The 23,142-nt window shown below is 30.9% G+C and overlaps 1 protein-coding gene across 4 annotated transcripts in view; it reads right to left on the bottom strand.

Moving 5' to 3' along the window:
• Positions 1-23,142, bottom strand: part of LOC106060983 (uncharacterized) — a 50,526-nt gene that overhangs the window by 18,611 nt on the left and 8,773 nt on the right. For all 4 annotated transcript variants that reach the window (XM_013219021.2, XM_013219024.2, XM_013219020.2 and 1 more), the window contains 10 exons: positions 18,328-18,360; positions 16,300-16,578; positions 15,519-15,657; positions 14,662-14,852; positions 13,320-13,471; positions 12,822-12,978; positions 9,999-10,087; positions 7,935-8,127; positions 5,238-5,401; positions 2,131-2,287 (listed from right to left, as the gene is read on the bottom strand). In XM_013219021.2, coding sequence (XP_013074475.2) covers positions 2,131-2,287; positions 5,238-5,401; positions 7,935-8,127; positions 9,999-10,087; positions 12,822-12,978; positions 13,320-13,471; positions 14,662-14,852; positions 15,519-15,657; positions 16,300-16,578; positions 18,328-18,360 — 1,554 coding nt within the window. The remainder of the gene's footprint in view (positions 1-2,130; positions 2,288-5,237; positions 5,402-7,934; positions 8,128-9,998; positions 10,088-12,821; positions 12,979-13,319; positions 13,472-14,661; positions 14,853-15,518; positions 15,658-16,299; positions 16,579-18,327; positions 18,361-23,142) is intronic.

Below are 23,142 nucleotides of genomic sequence, written 5' to 3'. Positions count from 1 at the left end.
GGTACAGTGATTTTATTTCATCCAAGTTGAAAAGTTAAAGTGGTAACTTAAAAAATGTTCCACAATATATATTTTGACAAACTTTATTCCATAGTATACTCCAATGGAACAGCCCCTCCAGACCACATACTTTTGACCTGAGAATTCTTGTAGCCCTTAAGGATAAAATATCTTTGCTTAGTTTCTCTGACTGAAAAAACCCTTCCACAATTTAGTCTCCCTTTAAACACACAAATCTCTTTGGCCTCTTAGCCCTTCACTTTTCAACAAAACATTTAAGAGAAAAATCACCATCCACAATACCCAGGGCCGGTCTTAGGCCACTGCAACCTATGTGGCCGCAGTGGACCCTGCACTTTCATAAGTCCCACGCGATGCGAATTCTAGGTGTAAATTATTAAATTAAATCATTTTAACTTATTTTTAAAGTGTTCCTGGATATCTCCTGAAATTATAAAATATAAGAAAAAGTAATGAAAATGTCCTGAGATTATTATTATTATTAAATCCTACTCTCGATAAAAAAAAAAGGCATTGTCAGCAATAACAATAAGCTGAATTTTAACCAAAACAAGAACTTCAAATACATAATTTACTTCAATAGTCACTAGCATACAAATATAGATATAAATCTATCTCGACCTCTTATATATATAAAAAAAAAAAAAAACATAAGCGATATTTTGCGTGTCGATAGTAAATCTAAAAGGCAGATCTGAATGTTTATCGGCTTTTTGTTGGAAAACTACTCTCTACCGTAGATGGCTCGTAAAGTAAAATTGGCAGTGATTTTTGTTCCTAGTAAAGCATGAATAAAATGCAAAGACGAATTTATTTTCTAATACAAAATCTTAATTTTCAATTATTATCCTTATCACAATCCAAATTAGGCCCCACGCAATCCGTTTCGCATAGGGCCCTGCAACCTGTAGGACCGGCCCTTCCTTTCCTCAAAACATACACATTGAGACAATTCTTTGGCTTATCTGTTGTAAATCTAGATTGATTGCTCAGTGATACAATAATATGCTTTGTTTTCTCCAATGGAATAGGCATCTTTTTTACAATTAATCCTGATGCTAGTTCAGCATACTTTTCAAAGAAAGGAAATATCTATTTGCTTTTTTAAAAATTAGAACTGTTTATTTCTATCAAGCTTAATAAAAAAAAAAAAAGAAAGAAACAACAACAGAATGTATAAACAGTCTGTAGGCCTATTTTTTAGATCTAGTTCTAGATCTACAGTTATATAGATTTAGAGCATTAGGAAAACCAACCCTAGAAAAAAAATTCATCTACAGCCTCCCTACCCAAAAAGTAAAAACGAGTGACTGATTTTAACAGCTTAATCAGAAAGATGTACACCTTTGCCAACTGTAGTGTGTATAGTTAATGATGGTGATGACCATCACATGTTTTTTTTCCTTGTGCATACACAATAGTGTTTGTTGTATGTTGAGTGGTCAGGCAAAAAAAAAAGATTTCCATGGTTAGAAAGCATGTAGATCTACCCTTACACTAGTTACAGAGGTCAAATGTTTCTTAATACTCCTGTGATTTGTTTCTCTTGCCTATTTGATCTAAATGTAGAGATCTAGATCCATTTCTGTACAAACTTTACTATTCTTTTATATAATAAGTCAACAGAAAAGATTTTATTTCAAGGCACACTCAGTTTTTTTATTTTATTATGCAAGAACACATGTAAAAAACATCTTCTTTATTACTGATTTTATTATGGAGAAAGATTTCTACAATGATAGAATTAGATTGAACCATAGGCATACAGATAAATATTAGCTAGGTCTAGACCCAACAATTTAAAAAAAAAAAAAAAAAAAAAGTTGTAAGTTTTATAATTTTTTTTTAGTTTAGTTTAACTATCATTTTAATTTCTTATTGTGGTCACCAGTCTATCTATAAACTCAATGTCATGAATTAAACAAATAAAGGAAGGAGGGCTGAGATAGACCGGCACTGCTAGACAGGTAGGTATCATACTGTACTTTTTACCATCCAGCCAACTATCGTGCAGTGATAATTCGCCAGAGACAATTATTGAAAAAGGCCGGATATTGGGCCGGAGGTTATCACCCGTGCATCCCTGATATAAATATAAATATATATTACCTGCTTCTTTTCTAAAAACACAATCAGTCCAGATAATTCCTTGCTTGTCTCCATTCTTAAATTTCAAAGCAAATCCAAAGAAATCATCGCTGATATTAGTATTGTTTAACTCCAGGGATTCCTTTGTTAAACTAACTTCTGTAGATCTGTAGTTACTCTTAAAATACAGAAATAATTTAAATTTGGTCTATTTTTTTTCTGCAAAATAAATATATTTTGTGTGCAATACATGCTACTAGGCGTAACACAAAAAATACATTTGTTACAACACTACAGACTGATCACATATCAAGTCATCAATTAAACCAAAAATTAAACAAAAAATTAAAAAAATATGTTTTTAAAAAACAAAGTTTATATTAAGTGTATCAATTATTTTGGATCAGTCATGTAATTAAATTTGTAATAGATCTAGACTAACAAAAATAAATCTGTGGGATTAGAATTATATTTTTACCAATAGTGTTTGTTTAGCGAGTTTTCATGCTTTTAGCTTTCGCAATACGCTATGATCCTATCACTTGTGTGGACCAATATAAAGGGGTAGGGCGAGAAAAAATGGATATCTGGGTGATTGCTTTTTAAATGTATTTTTTTTTTTTAAAAAGGGGAGCGACCTGAATTTAAACTTGTGGGCCAAAGCCTTCTCAGGCTTCTCAAGCCAACGTGGTAACCACTTTACTAGCCAAGAGTCTATGAACATGGAAGCTTGTAATCTATTGTTTCTATTTCATGTTTGTGTTCACTAGGCCTCAGACGATGGCCTATAAAGGGAACTAATTCATCTTATACCACCACTTCAGATAAGTACTATTTCTTTCCCTTGATTGAGATACCAAAACAAAGTAATTTATTACCAATAGTTAATTAACTAATTGGTTATTTTTTTAAATTGATTCTTGTGTTGTCAGGTAAAAGAAATAATTGTGTGAGATTGGTGTCAGAGAAACAACGTGTACAAACTTTTGACCAGACAGACAGACAGACAGACAGAGTGAGTGGATATAAGGTTTGTACAAAAGAGCATGATGTTTATAGGAATTTATGTGTGAAGAGCCACTGCAGATCAGTTGTACTCACATGCACACCAACACCAAAATTACATTCATAACAGTCATCAACGCTACAGCAATAACAGACCATTATAAATTATGTTCATAAACAGACTAAGTAGAAAAGAAATTAGATTAGCTGTCCACTATCCAGTGATTTTTTAAATGCATTACTTGGTTATCATATACAACAAGTGTAAATGTATGTCATATGTGTATATTATGTAAAAGAAAATATAAGTTGGTGTGGTAATCATTTCACATACACTTTGTTTTATAATACTTAATAAATCTATTATCTTAAGCAATATGCTCCCCCAGACCCTCATGCTGTATGGGAGGGAAAAACTACAGCATCTACAATACTAGAAAGAACTTTTTCTAATATACAAAACACTTAAGAATTATCTACAAAACACTATTAAAAAAACAAAAAAAGACTAAATGCACAAAATTTACAAAGTGTGGAATGACTCAATAGTAAGACACATAGAAGTTGGGTGTTTCATTAGTAAAAAGTTAGAACAGAAATAGGCTAGAGATGAATAACAGATGAAAGATGAAGAGACTGCTTGTAGTGAATCTTGACGACGTCGACTGTGCCCTTCCTTGTGTAATAAAGTGTTATATTTAAAAAAGCAGGATTATCTTATTCTATAGTGTTTATTAGGTGGATGAGTTGTATGAAAGGTCTTGCAGATAACATCTCAAGTAACAATTTGTTCAACACCTTCATAACTCAACTACCAACCATCCAACAAGTGTAAATATCAATGCAAAAAATATGCATAAAATTGTGCTATAATTATGTCATTAAGTTTCTTTCTTTTTTTTTTTTTTTTTTTTTTTTTTTTTTTACAATACCTCTATTCAATTAGAACTTCATGGAGAATTTGGAACCTGGACACGGATCTCAAAAAACGGCTCTAATGATTTTAATAGAAATTTAACAGTTGATGTATATCACTGAAAAAAAGAATTACTAGCTTGTTGGCCACATGGGGAAAACTCTAGTTTGACGGTTATAATTTTTCCAAACAGAAAAAGAAATAAATTGAAATTTGACTCTAAAAAAAAATTACACAGTCAGCCATAGTGTACAGATAACTGAATTGTTTATCAAATTTTAAGCTGCTTTCAGTTTATTGATAGATTCTCAAAGCTTTGCTTATATTTTTACGTAAATCTATAATAGATTACATCTAGATCTTCATGGAGAAACCTGACCTAGCCTAGATCTAGACTAGATCTTAAGAGTTCTAAATCAGAAGTCTAGATATAATGAAAGTACCAATAAATAATTACAAAATTATACAATGTCCTTTGGTCCAATGGGCAGCGTCATTATGATACATTATGAGTTGGATACATGAATTGAGCAGAAAAAGTCTATAAAACTATTTTGTAAAATATTATTTTAAGTTGTATAATGGAAGTAGTGTCTATTTAAAAATAGTATTTTTTGTTTTTGTTTTTCTTGTTTTCATTAGATTAATAAATCTTCTCAGATTTAACACTGGGAACCAACAGTGCTACTGTGGATACCAATCTGGTTTGGTTGGGGGGGGGGGGGAAACAAAATTCTTTTCATTTGGGGGATGCCACAAGCAAAAATTTGAGAAACACCTAAACCCAGGCTACTGTGGATACCAATCTGGTTTGGTTGGGGGTGGGGGTGGGGGTAACAAAATTCTTTTCATTTGGGGGATGCCACAAGCAAAAATTTGAGAAACACCTAAACCCAGGATTTGTTTGCTGAAAAAAAACAACAACTGGAAAGTAAAAAATGGAAGCCCTCAAAACAATTTCCAGGGTAGTGCGGAAAGGTTTCTTTTTTACCAGCAATAGACACATTCTTATTTGTTTTTGAGATCTGAATATGACAGGTCAAAAGACACAAGAATCACAACAGAAGCTCTTCCTACACAGGCCACTAATACATTTTTAAAAAAATGTGCAAATTTAAACATGAACAATTTTCTTATTAAAAAAAAAAAATCTTGTAAATAGATAGTAAGAGAAGCTTGTAAACTTAGTTTCTATTAGATTACTTACGGTGCAAGTATTTGGAATAAAATATTCCTCACAACTGTAGATCACTATGCTGACATTCTCTTGACTGAAGTAACTGGAATTCCATGTCACTATCACATTTTTAGAAGAGTTGGACATGCTCTCAAATGTTTCTTCAACTTTAAACTGAAGTTCTTTGGAAAAATCTGGGAATCGGTATGTTCACTAAATAATTGCTGTTGAGAAGGTTATCTAATATACATTGCTCAAATTTGTAAAAAGAAAACATAAATTTTACTTTTATGAATCAAATAAATATTATGAATGAATTTGGCATTAGGGCTAAAGTCCATGTTTAACTTGTATATGGAACATTTATACTTTACTCATCAAGAAGGTAAAATTTGATTTTTACATATACAAGTAGAATGACCTGAGATTCTGATTAGAATGACAAAGTATTAAAAATCTCTCTATATGCATGGTACAAGTAAAATATACAAAGCCTGGGCTTCAGTAACAAATATTTAAAATCTTGAGGGACCTATTTTAGCACATTCCATTCTTAACAGCACACTGCTGATTCAAAATGTCAAATAGTAAAATTCTTAAATTTTATGCAAGAAAATAAAATTCAGATCATGATCTCATGAGAAATGGGATGTTTTGGAAATTAAAAAAAAAAAGGTTGATAAATTGGATTGAAATACTGTTTTAGAATGGCCCACACTCTTTCTCTTTCATTTCCTCTCTCTCTCCCCCTCTCTCTCTTGGCATCCACTTGTAACTGACCCTATTGTACTAAGAACAGAATAGTATTATTAAATGTAATACACTATTTTGTAAGAAGTGTTTACTTCATGCAAAGCAAACTCTGTTTGAGAGTTCAAGTTATTTTCTTATTATACAATATGGTAACCAAGATTAAGATGACTTAAGTCACTTTTTTCAATAACGCCTTAAAAAAATGGAAAACTTATTTTGTAAATTTTAACATGTACCGGTACTTTATTTTTTTTAAAACCATGATCACTTTTCAATTCAATGTAACTATATGAGCCTAGTCATTTGTTGCAGACAAGAAGATTCTGTTTTACATTTTATAACATATTATTCACAAAAAGGGAAATATTTTATTGTACTTTGTACTGATTTTGTACTGATCACACACATTTTAATTACTAATGTAAACTATATGAACTATTTTATTTTCTAACCTGTTTACAAATTTATTTGAAAGTTAATGTGTAATTGAATTTGGTGATGATGACATCACAATATGTTGTCTTTTTTTTTAAACTTCATCAACATCTGTCCCTTGACTTTCATCGAAGGGGTGATGTGGCAGCTTGAGTAACCAGATCCCTCCATTTTTTTCCTGGTCAGCAGCTGTTGTTAGTAGGATATCAAAAGAGAGGCCGGCCCATCATTTTTATAGTGTCCAGCCAGTATTTTCTTCAGGTTACCATTTCCTTGTGCTCCCTCAGTTGTACAATCAAGGATGACTTTAGACAGTGAGTCATGTCTTACAATATGACCAAACCAATTTAGCTTTAGTCTCTTCACAGTACTGAGGAGCCAGCCAGAGCATTGACTAGTAACAGTACAAACTCATTTGTCTTCTTTCTCTGTAGTATTTACTCTCAAAGGCTTGAATTTTCAGCGTCAGCATTCAGTGTCCAACTTTTACTACCATAATAGAAGTACAGAGACCAGAAACAACTTTAATTTTACTTGGAAGCTGATGTTACTCTTTTGGATTTTCCATGGTTTACTCATGGCAGCGGATGCCAAGCTTAGATGGGTTTCTATCTCTTTTATAGATCCTCCATCTTTTGGTATGGTTAGTAAAAAAGTAATGTTCCCCTTTCAGACCTTGTGGTCTATAGGGCAGATGTAAAGGTCATCTGTTTCTGTGGCCTACGGGTAAGGCAAATACCAACCACCTTTATTTTCCCCAACTAATGTAAGGTACCCATTAGAGCTGGGTGGACTCAGAGGCACCCAAAGATCCCAAATTAAAAGTTATTTTGAAGTGATATGTCTACTATTAAGATTGAATTGACCTTTTTGATAATAATAACTAATTTTGATAATATTGTTTGATTTTCCTAATAATGATGTTTCATTAATTGTTGATGTTATGATTATTATCAGAAACTAATTATAGATAATTGTAAACAATCATAACATTGTGAAGTGTTGATGACTATATTGATTGCTATATTATTGAAAAACACATTTTGAAATATTACTTATAGTATAGAAATGTATTGGAGAAACATAGCTTTGAAATGATAACACATTTTTTGTTCTATAACTTGATGTAGATTTTGATTGGAAATGATGATGATATAAACTGGCAAATATAAAGCAAATATCTATTTGTTTATTAATTGTAATTGTTTATTTTGTTTTTACCCCTTTGAATACCCCCACCTCACTTTCTACACCTGAAAACACATTTGATAATCCAAAAGGTCTGTGAATAATCTCTTACATTCACCCAGACAGTTCAGTTCTAAATTATAGATCTATATTTATAGGAAAAGTCTGCTAGACTTATCTACACACACACATGCTCAAAATCATTATAATCTTAGTAGTCTTAAATAAAAAACAAATACATCTATGCTATCTTTTTGATGCTAAGTAATGCTCTATAATTCGACCCTGTGTAAAAGGAAGCAGAAATAAAAATACAAAATGATGTGAGGCAAATTAAAAATAATCAGTTACCTTTTTGCTTGCTCGGTACATAGACCACTGATGGTGATAAAGAGTATCCTTTACTGTTTTTTGAATAAATGGAAGCATTGTAATCCTGCTGACATTCAATATCAATCATAAAATAATTAGCTTCACTGCGAAGGTGTGTGGAATTGACAAGAAATCCAGTTAGATGACCTCGTACTGAGTTGCTGGATGGTGTCTGGAAAATGTTCATAAATAACATTTAGAGACACTTTTTTTTAAATATCTTAAAAAACTTTTTAAAAGTTTCTTAACAAAGAAATTATTTTTATAATCCAATAAAGAGATTACCTTTTAAATGCTTTCATAAGATAAAACTACAAACCCAACATACAACATAAAAATAAAAAATCACATGTCTATACATAGCAAAAGTTTGGGAAATTATAAAGATACCATTTGATGTTCCATCAATGGCATTAAATAATGGCATTAAATCATTGTTTAAAAAAAGAAAGAATAGGAGTCAGATGCACACACACAAAATGTTAAAAAGACTGCTTTGAAGAGCCAACCAGAAACCTGACTTAAGGACCAGCACAAATGGAAACAATGTACATGGCATTTTTTTTTATATGCTCTAAAGAATCAGAGTATGAGTATTGAAAACATCTAATATGAGTATTTAAAATACCTAATATAATATATTTGATCATTCACACAATGTACCATTCATTCAAACCTTTAAGACATTTTTTTAAATTGTGTGTGAGGCTATACAAATAAGTAACAGTGACACTTCATAGTCTTTGACTATAGATTAGTTTATTCAACCATTACATAGTCTTTGACCATAGATTAGTTTATTCAACCATTACATAGTCTTTGACCAAAGATATTCAACCATTACATAATCTTTGACCATAGATTAGTTTATTCAACCATTACATAGTCTTTGACCATAGATTAGTTTATTCAACCATTACATAGTCTTTGACCATAGATTAGTTTATTCAACCATTACATAGTCTTTGACCATAGATTAGTTTATTCCACCATCACAGGATCTCAAACAACAAAACAACTTTTGACACAACCCCTCCCTGTCGCTTCCTCTCAACCTCTTAGTCCCCATCCACAAGTACTAACATATAGACCTATTTTAACCCCATCCACAAGTACTAACATATAGACCTATTTTAACCCCATCCACAAGTACTAACAAATAGACCTATTTTAACCCCATCCACAAGTACTAACACATAGACCTATTTTAACCCCATCCACAAGTACTAACACATAGACCTATTTTAACCCCATCCACAAGTACTAACAAATAGACCTATTTTAACCCCATCCACAAGTACTAACACATAGATCTATTTTAACCCCATCCACAAGTACTAACACATAGACCTATTTTAACCCCATCCACAAGTACTAACACATAGATCTATTTTAACCCCATCCACAAGTACTAACACATAGACCTATTTTAACCCCATCCACAAGTACTAACACATGGACCTATTTTAACCCCATCCACAAGTACTAACACATAGACCTATTTTAACCCCATCCACAAGTACTAACACATAGACCTATTTTAACCCCATCCCCACATACTAACACATCGACCTATTTACACCCCATCGACACATACTAACACATAGACCTATTTTAACCCCATCCCCACATACTAACACATAGACCTATTTTAACCCCATCCACACATACTAACACATAGACCTATTTTAACCTCATACACACGTACTAACATGTAGACCTATTTTAACCACTGGACATGTACACAAGGGAATAACTTAAGGGAGATCTGTTAGCAATAAAACCGCATTAACACATAAGAATCCTGTAGCCTGTCAGGGGGACTGCACTGCTGCAGGCCTGCCATTTCATTATAAAATTCCTACGTAGGCATTGTTCAGGGGAGACAATTCTTTTATTTTTCTTTATAACGAATCTTGAGCTTCTAATTTCAAAGCCAGCATTATTTTTATAATTGTGAATGACTTTGATGATAAAGTAAATTAAGTGTACATGTTCTTACCTGCCAATAGATATAAAGTAAATAAAGTTACATGTTCTTACCTGCCAGTAGATATAAAGTGTTTTCCTGTCATTCACACAATCTTTGACAAAGTAATTGGTACTCAACACTGGAGGTCCAACTAAAGGTCCTGTGTATCAACATACAAACAAGTTATCTATCAAATAATTTCATGTTAGCATATATTATTAAAGTAAAAAATATACAAAGATCTAATTATGATATTATTTTTTTTTCTAAACTAAATTGTACACAAAAATATGTTAAAGAAAAAGTCAAACTCACATACACAATTACTGAATGAATGAAACAAAACAAGAAAAAAATATGCTTCTTGAAAACTAATTTTTAAATGTATTGATGGCATTACAAAATGAAAAAAACAAATGTACCACAAAGATAATGTGCAAGATAATGAAAGCAAACTATGAGCCCAAGCTGAATTACAAGAATAAACAAGTTTTAATCAATGGACAAAGGAAGATGCTACAGTTGTACTAAGACTTCTGTTGTCTTGAGTAGAAAAAATATTTAAAGCTAACATTGTACTCACAGAGAAAGATTTATTACAGCAGTCAATTTTAAAAACTTAAGTTTATAACTTACAAAAGCTACTTAATCTTAAGCTAGCTAAGTAAAAAAAAATTACTCAAGCCAATGCTTGGAAATGTAAAGAAAAACAACATCAACCCAGCTAAACAATGAAGTATACTCTAGGAGACAACAAGTGCTGATCTTTTGTACCTTTAGTTATTTGATACAAAAAACAATAAAACTTGACTTTTAAGGACAAAAATGATGTTCAGAACATCTTATGTTCAACAAACTGAGATCTAAAGAGATGCAATTAAATGTGGTATGGTATAATATACTCATTTGATTTTAAATTAAAAAAAAATTTACATTCTAATAAATGTAGTATAATTTGTTAGAGTTTTGTTAGAATGTTTAAATATTTCATTGATGTTAAAAAAAAACACCACAATATAAGAAAATTTTAGTTATTAATTTGTGAAAGCAGATTTAAAAATAACTAATTAAAATATTTGATTTGTACATGAAACTTAGAATGAGATATACTCCACAATGACTTATGGAAGAAACGTTAGGAAACAGAAACAAAAATTATTAGACAAAAAAAACATCAAACTTCTTAAAGTTTAAATCCTAATCAAGATTTGCAGTGTTGTGGTTACCTTATCTATTGAATGTTCTATGAAAAATAAGTCTACATACAAAACAAACCTATTGAATGAAAGCCCAAACAGACAATTCAATTACATTTTTACTTCTAAATTCTAACCATGATGAAACCTTGAAGTAGGAGGCTGAGAGACAACTTGATGGTATAATGATGGTACAAATAAGTGAGCAACAAACTGAAAGCAATGTGAATGAAATCAAACACTGTTAGGTACACCCTGTTCCGAGTACATCACTCACCAATATTTAGTTTGTGACTTGAGGAATGCTCCTGAGAGTATATTGTAGTGGTTAAATTTAATTATGATTTAGATCAATTTCAATCATTTTAGTATTGTTTGGTATAAAAGTGCCAATGATGGGATTACAAAACCAATTTTCTGGACATCTACTATTTCATTACTTTTAAATATTATTCCTATTTTGTTTACTTATGATTTCCTATATGGATATACATTGCTCTTAAAAAAAAATTCAATGGAGTAAATACTGTTTACAAAAAGTGCTTTAGAATATATAAATATACTATATACTCTGGTAAATATATATTAGATGTACAATATGGTATTTGAATAGCATATCTGTATGGATGGTTGTCCAAAGAAAAGCTGGCTGGATAACGTTAAAGAATGGACAGGCATTTCTTTTATTATCCTGATAAGAACGCTGGCTGCCCAGGAAAAGTGAATGGATTTGGTTACATAAACTGTCACAGCCACCCCAATGATGAAAGCCAAGAGACAGATGATGATATTTGTATTTATTAGTTTTATACTACTGAGAAAATGAGACTACACAAGACATCAGGAGATATTAACTGGAATTATTGAACATCAACAGAACAGACTCATTGGTGCAGAAATAGAAAGATCCTCCAAAAAATTAGTCCTAAGCATTAACTATGAAAGGGATAATGTCAATGGCTGTTGCATTGAGTTTATTTTTACATGGTAATTCTGTAGCACAAGGTCATGGTTATATGTTGTTGATGAGTAATGACAAGTTTATTTAAAACAATGACAGTGTTTCCATAAGTTCTATAAATAGTTTGGAGGTTACTACAATGTGGGCAAAGGTAGTAATGGTATTTAAAAGGACAGATATTAAGTTGAAGGAGAGCGAGGACTAAAGTAAAAGAATTGAAATTGAATTGTAGTGTACAGTGTGTATATTATTAAAGTGATTCCTAGTTCCAGAATTAAAGCTTCATATTTATTGTTGAATGATCTCAGTTTTGAATGTATAATTTACATTTGTATCTCCAGTATCATTATATTGTTTGAGTGTTCAGTAATTGTTTAAAAGGAGAGAACTATACAAAATTAGAACATCAGAAACGCATTGTCTGATCAACACAATCTCATTGTAACATCAACCAAAACCTTGTTGTCATTTGGAACTCTAAATATATTATCACATACAGCCTCAAATAGATTGTATCAGATAAATACATTAAAAACTTTTCTAGCTACTTTTTATTTCAATGAGGCTTGAAACATGTACTGCAGAGAACTATCAAATTGTATATATTAAACAGGTTGAACATTTTGATTGAATACAGAGAAAATAGTTAATAAAGTAGAAGAAAAGTTTTCTTGGCGCCACAGCTACAAAGACAGATGATAAATAATATTAAATATTCTACATTGAAAGTGACCCACTGTCTTCATCTGTAGTGAATGTGATTGAAGCTGGATTGCTCCATGGATTGACTTCTTCTCTCTTTAAACGTAGCAGTACTTGATAATCAGTATAAGGTTCAAGGTCACACAGTGAAAGCAAGGAGTCATTATACGCTTTAGAAATATTGAAAAGTATCTGCAAGAACAAAAAAATATATATAAAATAAAACATACAAAATCAAGATAATAAATATCACTAATTATGCAATGTAACAAAATATCAAATTAGTAAGGACAAACCTGGTGAACAGGAAGATGGTGTATTCTACCTATTTTAGAAACTATTATAACATCATTTTTAGTTTGGTTTATTTGTATCTCAATTTATTTGTGAAATGTATTTATTCATTTTTTTTAAATAGTTTCATTTCTAATTTTATATGCTACAAGTAATAAAATAAAATGTATATATATATATATATATATATATATATATATATATATATATATATATACATGAAACAAATATAATCATACCTGCTGTGATTGAACTTTTTTAACAGTCATGTCATAAAATCTACTGCATGCATCCAGACAGTACTCTATATAAGATGGATTCTTCCAAGACAGTTTAAAGCATGTGCTATTTATATTCAACACTGTCATGTCTACAGGGGGGCCAGATTTAGCTGTAAAATGAAGGATAAAAAAAAAAGAAAATGAATAAACTGAAAAGATAATTTGGCCAAGTCAGCAAATTCTTAAAACTTTATTATCTCTCAAAGTAGACATTAATAGTTCACATGCATTTATTGTAAAATTATGTCCTTTAAAGCTGCATGCTCTATTGAGAGGCCCAACAAGACACTGTCCCCAAAACACCCCTTATAGAAAAAAAAAAAAACTACAGTGGAACCTTGAGATACAAGCTGCTCTCAACATATGAGTAATTTGAGATACGAGCCTTGTTGAGAGCAAAATTTAGTTTCGTTTTACGAGCGACTATTTGAGTTACGAGCCAAGCTTAATAGCTAAAACCTATTGACCATGATCGTGAGAAATCGGATCTTTCTGTTCTCACTCGGAATAGGAACCATAATTGCCATCAGGGGAAAATGGGGAGAAGTTGCTTCAGCCACTACTTGGACTAAAACACCATGATCTCGACCATTCCCACATATCATAGTGCTTAACAAAAGTAGTGAGAGTGTTGTAGCTAGCAAGTTTAGTGATTTTAATCGGAATTATTCTTGTGCATCATGGGTCCCAAGAACATTAACGAAAGTGCAACGTCAAATGATATGAAGAAGAGGATGATATTCATCGAAACGAAGCAGTGTTGTTTTGTTTATGCTGTTAATGAAGTGTTTACGTAGCCTATTTATGTGCAGTCAACTCGTCCTCCCTACTCCTCCCTCCCTCCTCCTCACCCGCACTCTGTTAGCCACAATCGTCAGCTACCCAGATAATATTATGTACATTTACCATTACTTTGCATACATTTTATTGATATCTTTTCTGCATTTCTCATTTCAATATTTATTTTATAGTTTATGTATATGTGTTTCATGTACATTTATTAATTCATAACATGATTTTTCAGCATTTAGGTAACTTTAGGACTTTATATAGGGTTAGAACCAATTAATTGGGTTTACTTTATTTTAAATTCGTTCGAGATACAAGTAGAGTGACTTACGAGCTCTATTCTGGAACAAATTAAACTAGTATCTCGAGGCTCCACTGTATATGTTGAGCTGCCATATCTGGAAACCACTGTGTGGTTCATCGCAGATATAAGACTACTTGTCTGAACCCTCCACCATATACATGAGAGCAAAGAAGAAGAAGACTACTAAGAATGTCAACAAACACTTACTATTGTTAAATATGTAGACTGTATGTGAAGAGCAGAGACTTGTGTTGAAGCTTGGAGTTAAATATTCCAATTCAGGGCGACTTTTTGTGACAGACAAGCACACTTTAACATATAGATAGAACTGCAGGTTTTGTACTTCCAGTATTTTACAACCCTCCTTAGTTATCAAACTACATGGATTTGTAAAGTTTCTGTATAAAAAAAAAGTTTTGAGATCTTATTATAACAGATTTACATTTTAATCAATAACATGCATTTATCATTGCTATATATTATTATTGATTTCTCTGAGAACTATTTACAGTTTCTCTTAAATGAAACTTGTTGTCATCAAATGCATTGAAAAGTAACCAAATGTTTTTGAACATTTTATCTTATCTTATTAAAAAATATAAAATAATATTTAACAAGTTAAGAAAATTGTACACCAAATTCACTCAAGTTTGGTGTTAATATTACAATTAAAGAAATAAAGTGTCATACTAATCCTATATTGTAGACACTGTAGACAATGAGGTATGTTACATTTTTGTCACATTGACTTGTACACATCTTTTTTCTCTACATTGATGACAAATAGTTCTGGTTGTGAAATGTGGATTAGCAGTATTTTAAGTTTATTTGAACAGAGAAACAACTATAAAGCTTACTTGTCAACATTTATTGTTTATTTCCTATAGAGACAATAATCTTAACAAAACACTTCACTCTAAGACTCCTACTATGAACATCCTGGATTGAGCCACCATGATTAGTAATTCTCTAATAACCTATACAACCTTCAAACCCCTTCCCCCCCCAATGTCACCAACTTTAAAACACCAACATTTATTAAAATGGTACATCAGCAGACTTACTCAGGAAAAGTTTTTGAATAACTCCAGGAAACTGTTAGGAGGATTTCAGACTTATTTTTCATAGGCCAGTCCCAAGTCAGGCTGATATGATCTTGGTAAAGGTATACAGCAGTGAAATTTTCAATGTTTTGAAGGGGCGCTGAAATTAATGTTAAAGAAATACCTTAAACAAGTTTTGAATATTTTGTTCAATCTTTTAATAACAACAACCTACTTAGTAATAAACTTTCAATAGAGGGATGAAACTATGTCAGTGTTAATGCTTGAAATATTTTTTAAAAGCTGTGTTTCATTATTTCACACAATATAAATCATCACTGTCCATTCAACAACTTCAATTATATACATTTATGACTGTACAAGTCAAAGTCAATTCATGTAGAAGAGGAGAATTAATATTCAAATTTAGTTTCATGTGGGTGCATAACTATTCCTATGTACTCTTTATTATGTTATATTATGATCATAAAAACACAAGAAAATGGTGCATACATGCAACAAACAAGGGTGTGGTGCCACTGCATAGCAGAAAGATTTACACTTGTAAGAAAGTATTCTAAGCAGAGAGTAAAGTAAATTACATACATAGTAACATAAAACAGCAACTTTACAATTTCTATTGTAGCACACACTTCTAGAAGATTAAAGCAATACATTTTAAAGCCAATAACTTAAGGGGTATCAATGACAGTTCTCTTATTGCTTTGGAAAGTTATCTGAGCTAATTACAATATGTCGTACAATTTGTCAAATAGCCATAAAAAAAAAACAAGTATCTTACTTTCTGCATAAATAAAAGTACTGTCAATTATGTTCTGGACATCTAGACATTGTACTGTTGTAGATTCTGTAAAGTTATCAGTCACCATGACATTTGCATAGAGAGAGGAACCAACAATGCTGTAATACTGATCAGGAATCATCCAGGATTCGTTTTTCTGATTAGAGACATTCAACCTTACACTGGTAATGTCAATGCTAGAAGCATCTGAAGGTGAACATATCATCTTGAGTGTTTCTCCCACAAACACTAAATTATCTCGTGGAAGTAGTTGTAAAGCTAAAAATACACATTGATAAAAATGTTTAAATAGTGTATAAACAATGTGATAGATCAACACAATAATTACATAATTTCTTTTAAAATTGTTTAAAAAAAAATGTGTTTCAAATAATACTTATTATCTTCATGCTAGTTACTGTCACAGCCAAGAACTTTCCTGACTGAATATACAAACTGAGTGGCATAAAAAAAAAACATTGAGTAGATTCATTGTATGTAAAAAAACTTCTAGATGTAGCCAAATGTATAGTATCAATCCAGAAAGACATCAATAACTGAAGTGAATCAATGAATATTTTGCTCTTACTATTTAACATATGTATTTAGTTTTATTCAAAAACATTTTTTTATAGATATTTTCAATACATACAATTATTTGTCAACTTTCTTCTAACAAGCTATTTAACAAAAAGAAAAAAAAAGACTTCATATTTAATATTAATATTTAAATTAAGGTTGCGTCAGAGCTGAGCTCCAGCCAAATATCCAATCATATTCAGCTCCAGACTGATGCTATTACAAAATAGTTGGCTAGATAGTCAAAAGTATATTTCAGAATGTGTTTGAGAAACGGAATATATTGAACTTGTTAAATGAGTCCTTTGACCAAAGCAGTGATGTTATACAATGTATAGGTTCAGCATATGCCTGCAATGTTCTGTGAGCATTTATAACGTACGTTCTTCATTGATACTGTTATTCAGTTCTATGCAACATGTTTAGTATGAGTTCAAGTAAAATTCAACCCAAATGCTTTTTTTTTTACTATTTATTATTTGAGCCATGGTTTGCTCTGTTTGTGCATTTATTTTTTTTTATTTCAGTTGGAATAAGATTTCATTAGTGAGGATTTTAGCCCTTTTGGTCTGAGACTTTCATAGTTATTTTTCGGTCGCTGATGTATTGAAGTCAATATATTTATGTAGAAGGAAAATCATTTGTATTATTAAGACAATGTTGAGTAACAAATCCATTACACATTTTTCTTTATAATTGATTAATATGCATATAATCTTTGATATAATCTTTACATGAACATTTAAGTATTTTATTTCATAATTGATTAATATACATACAATATTCGATACAATCTTTTCATAACCATTTAATTATTTTACTCTAGCTATCTTTCATTTATTATCAGTTAATTCTCTATATAAAGCTTATATCCCTTAGCTTATTTTTTTTTCTATAAAAACAAAATTAATTAATTATGACTAATTGATAAATTAATTGGTTGATTTTTAAAATAATTCATGTGTTGTCATTGATCATGAATTTGTATGCAAAATTTGATGACAACAGGATGAGCAGAAGTGGTTGAAAAAAAGATTTTAAAAATCTAAACATCTTCTCGAAAGATAATTATATATATTATAAAATTAAATTGTAACATATTTTAGTTTTATACAGTTCAGTAGTTCTAGCACTTGCAGATTAGTCTGTGCCATGTGTTCATAAATGCTGATCAACTATAATTCATCACAATCAGTGATAGAGTTGAAAACAATAAGGTGAAAAAACAATATTTATAACATAGCTACCTTATTTAGAAGTTAATTGAAATGTTTGGTAACATGAGCTATTTACAAGTCATTATATCTGGCTCTGGCTGGATATCTTTTTTTTTACTATTGCTTTGGCCAGATATCAAAAGTACTATCAGGTGCACCAATAATCAAAAAATAACTTTTCCTTATAATAATAGAGGTTATCAGCACATTTGCACATAAAAATTATACATACCGTTATCTGAACAGTCCTCCCAAAAATCACATCCTGCAAGAAACAAAAAATGTCTTCAAAAATTATAAATTAATGTGTGTGGGAATAATGTTTAGTTAGTTTTATAATCATTATACAAATTTTAATTAAACACTTTTTTTTTTCATTTGGCCAGACCCTAACCATTCCTTTATGAATTGCTAAAAAAATACATCTAAGTCCCATGACTATCACTTGTTTAGTTCATTGGGGGGGGGGGGGGGGGGGGAAGCATGGGTAGGTAAATCCAAAAGGAAAGCAACATGAAGAATGCACTGCTATATTTCAATGTTAAGACCTTAACAAATGTTGAACAAAAGAGCCCCAAGGGAAACTTGTGCACAGCAGCAGTTGAAAAGACAGGCAAGAAATAAAAAGGAAGTCTTTAAAAATAAAAAACTGGATAGTTAAATCCAGAAAGAAATTTACAAAGGAACAATTAGAACAAAAGTAAAAGGTTTACAGCTAGTAATAGACTTTAATGTTCCATAAAAAGTTGGCACCATTATGTATTTTATTTTAAGTGTCAAGAGTTTACATTTAGATTTTAAATAAATGCATTGATACAATGAATTCAATCAAGTCCCAATAAGCCTTTCTTATTTGTGCAATCCAACTCCAAAATTAACAAGCCATAACTTAAATTTAAATAGGCAGACTGCATCCCTGTTGTTTTTATTTTTTTTTTACTTCTTCTACTACAACTCCCATCTTTCAATGGCACATCATACTCAAAGTGATTACATTATTTGTCACTATTTGTTTTCAAAAGAAAAAGAACTGATCAAACAAAATTGATCATTTCAGGACTATTAAGTCTAGGCTGAGAATGTAAGGTTGTTGTTTTTTATTATCAACAAGCTCACACAGCATTAAGCTTGTAAGAAGGTTTTCCAATTAGTACCTATGGATTGGAGCAAAAGAGAAGAAAAAGGAGAGGTAGGTGTTGAATCTCTTTAGGGATAAACTTCCATTATTTTCTATTTTATTTTTTTAGTGCTTTTTTTATAGCCCATCTTTCATGCTTATAGCATACTTAGTGCGCTATGGTCCATCTTTTTTTTTTACCAGTGGGGGTTTAGGGCTTAAGGGGACATACAAGTTGGAAAACGACCAATATTTTCTTTCTTTTTTTTTCTTTCGTTCAAATTTTGACATTTTTACCTTTACTTTAGCTGAATAATATGTATTTTGACTTTCAAAGTGCAAACTTTGTGATGATAATCTTCAAATTATTGAAATGTATAAATTTTTACACCTTTGATACGTTATTACCTATCTAACAAAGATAGGACCATAGAACTGTGGAAATCTCTTTATATGGCACATAGGTAAAACTTGGAACAAAGCGACAAATCTGAATATTCTGTTTCATTCGGAAAGGCCTTTTAAAAATGGCCAACAGCCCAAACACATTCTAGCATTGAAAGTCACCGAAAGCATTGGGCACGAAAGTTTAGGATGTTTGATATTTTTAAACCTCAAAGAAAATTTATTTTATATTAAAAAGCCTAGCCCAATGAAGAATGCAAGAGAAGCTCAATAAAGCAAGAAATGTTATGCTGTCTGGCAAGCTGCATGGAAATTCATCTAGATGTAGTACTAGTGATTCCAAAGGTTCAAATCTAGATCCTGGACCAGAAGTAAAACATGTGCATCCAGATCAAAACTAGACCGTCTTTCAATAACTACTGATGTTCCAAGTGATATACACAAACCAGAGCAATTGTGGACTATTGTTAAGAATAATCAGCTTACTGATTTGATGTCTAATGGAATATGCCCTAATTCTTTTCAGTCAAGTTTGACTATAAGAGTTATAAAAGACGAAAACATGGGATTCGCATCAAAGTTGAAGTAAGGTTGTAGTACTTCTAGTTGTGGATATACAAAATCAAAATTCTAATCTCAAGGATAAATAAAAATAACTGTTCAAATGTTGCATTACAATTTTAGATATGTGGAGATGCTGAGTGATGGAGATTCTTCTGCTGTGATTGAGTCTTAAACCATATGGTGATGAAGTGGTTGCTAACTTGACTGCATCAATCATGCCCATAAATGTATGGGGACAGCCCTTTGAAAACTTGCCAAAGAAAGACATTTTGGTGGCAGAGGAGTTGGCAGGTTAACAGAAAAAATAAAAAGGGGCAGTCTAAAATTTTTTATCGTGGTGCAGTAATAGACAATGTTCCAGATGTTTCCAAATTGAGGAAGGCTGTTTGGGCAGGACTATACCACTTCATGTCAACAGATACTGAACTCCATCATTGACAGTGTCCACCATAAGGCATCAACAATCAAGCTTATTCCAATTTATCGCAGAAAGTCAGATGAGTTCTTGCTTCAACAAATGGCTCAAGGTAGTACTCAAAACAAAAAACAAAAAAAACCTTAATGCTATGATTTGAGATGTCCTAAATTAAGTTTCTTGGGACTTGGCAGAGTGAAAGGAAGTGTTGCTAGAACTGTGTCCATATTAAATGCTGGTGCCAATGAATTAATTAATGTAATGAATAAGATGCAGATTGATGTTTCTAATGTAACATTGAATAATTTAAAAAAGGTCAATGATAAAAGAATTATTCAGTCAGACACCACTACCCAAGAGGATTATAGATTAAAAAAAAAAGAAGACAGTTAATTTAACTCAGTTTGAAAAAGTCAAGTGTTGAATTGGCCAAAGATGGGGATGTATATGGTATACTTATTAGCAATACTACTGTCAAATTTTTTTAGATATATTTTTATATTTTTTTTTTTACTTTTTATTCATTATTGCTAGAGCATATTGAGCTGCTTGTTTACAACTACCTCTTTTATTTATTTGAAACAAAAAAATTAAGAACTAATTTTGTAGCAAAATTTAAACGACACCATCTGATTATATTTATGTAAATAGTATAGATTGACACACACTTTTAAATACATTCTGATACCTTAACTCATGAGAAATATCACAAAAAGTTAGCAAGTTTTATCTAAACTGACAAACATATAAGCTATCTAAAGAACTCCCAAGATGAATGGTAGATAATATAACTATTGAACAGTCAACACAAGTTTTAGATTTTGCATTTAGCTCTTTTCTTCTTATTTGACACTATCATTTATGACTTTATTTTTGTTTAGTGTAATCTTTTGTGAACTTTAAATAAAGCTCTTTTATTAATTTTTTTTTTAACTGTTAGGGACATTTGATTGAGATACATCCTACTTTCTTATAATAATAAATTAAGATTTTTTTCCTTATAGTTGCTAAACCTTATATATATATATATATATGTATAATATATTATTTTATTATGTAATCTAGATGGAATATACTATATATAGCTTTTTTTAATAGCTGCTATACTCAAGTGTAAATTTATCAGCAATTCAGAGATTTTCTGACAACATTTTTGTAATTGAAATGTTTATTTTGTTTTTATTTTTCCTATTGTTTGTTTTTATCTCTTCCTGCCAAATGCTAAGTCAGTGAAACTACTTGTGCTACTTAGTTCTTATTTGGCATACTCACTCTGTACATAATTATCTACAAATGCATGCAAAAACTTTTCAGTATTTGAATAAGTTTTTGTTGTATGAAATATTACTTTGTAATACAATAGTGTACAATTTGCGATTTATTTTTCAAGTGGTTGCTATATTTATATTGAATTTAGATTATGCCCTTTACTAAATATAGCTAATTTTTATGTTTTAAGATATTATACTAACCTATAAATTACAACCCTGTTAACTAGTAATTTCCTGAAAACATTTTAGTAATTTAAATATTATTTTATTATTTTTTTCCTTTGTTTGTTTTTGTATTATATCTCTACTGGCAAATTGCTAAGGCTCTGAAACTACTTGAGCTACATAGTTATAGTTCTTATTTGGCATACTTATTCTGTACATAGATATCTACAAACGCATGCAGAAACCTTTTGATATTTGAATTAGATTTTTTGTTTCAGTTTTTCAAAGTTTAGAATTATGAATTTTCAAATACACAACACAAAAAAAATCATTAATAAAAAAATAAAAGATAACTAAATTTCCCTTCATACATTTTTAATACGCTTCGTGTTTGATATTTATGTGTAAAAATTATTTATCTAAGTATTTTTTGAGTTATAAGTTTTTAATTTTAGGTTGTTTGGTGGCCATCTTGGATTGTTTATCTTTTTCTAAATGTTTAATTAAGTAACTCATATGTCCCCTTAACTGCTGGTAAGATTTAACTGAGTAGTAGGGATACTACTAGGGAACAGGATTTTGGTGTTTTGGGATAACAAAGACATTTGGACATTGTGTTGGACTTACCCTCTAACCTTTTCTTTTATTATAGATCTATAGTATATATATCTAGTTCATGCTGAGGAGTATTTATATAAAATGTGTATTATCAAGATCATGCTCTGAGGTGCACATTGAGAGAGGAAGCAAAAGAAAACAAAGGCAGCATAGAAATGTAACCATGTGAAGCTGCAGGATAATAGTGGTAGGAGGCCAAGACATTGAGTTTGCTGTAGTTAAGCTATATGGTGAGAATTTAAAATGATTCTTTAACTTGTACAGACAAATTCAATCAAAAAGAGGAAACTAGTTGCATTAAACACTAGTCCTTTTTTTCTTATCCACCCAACCCTCTTATGACATGTCAGAAATTTTTTAAGCTAAGATAATAAGTTTCATTGTGAATATTGAAACATCTAAAGAATAATTATCATTGACTCCATTCACAACACCTCTTCAATCCCATTTAGCTCCTCTTCACTACTATGTTGCCTCCACCTTCACTACAAT

This window comes from Biomphalaria glabrata, chromosome 5, assembly GCF_947242115.1.
Source record: "Biomphalaria glabrata chromosome 5, xgBioGlab47.1, whole genome shotgun sequence".
Lineage (NCBI taxonomy): Eukaryota > Metazoa > Mollusca > Gastropoda > Planorbidae > Biomphalaria > Biomphalaria glabrata.
Note: the sequence above shows the minus strand (reverse complement) of the source record. Positions and strands in the feature narration are given on the sequence as shown.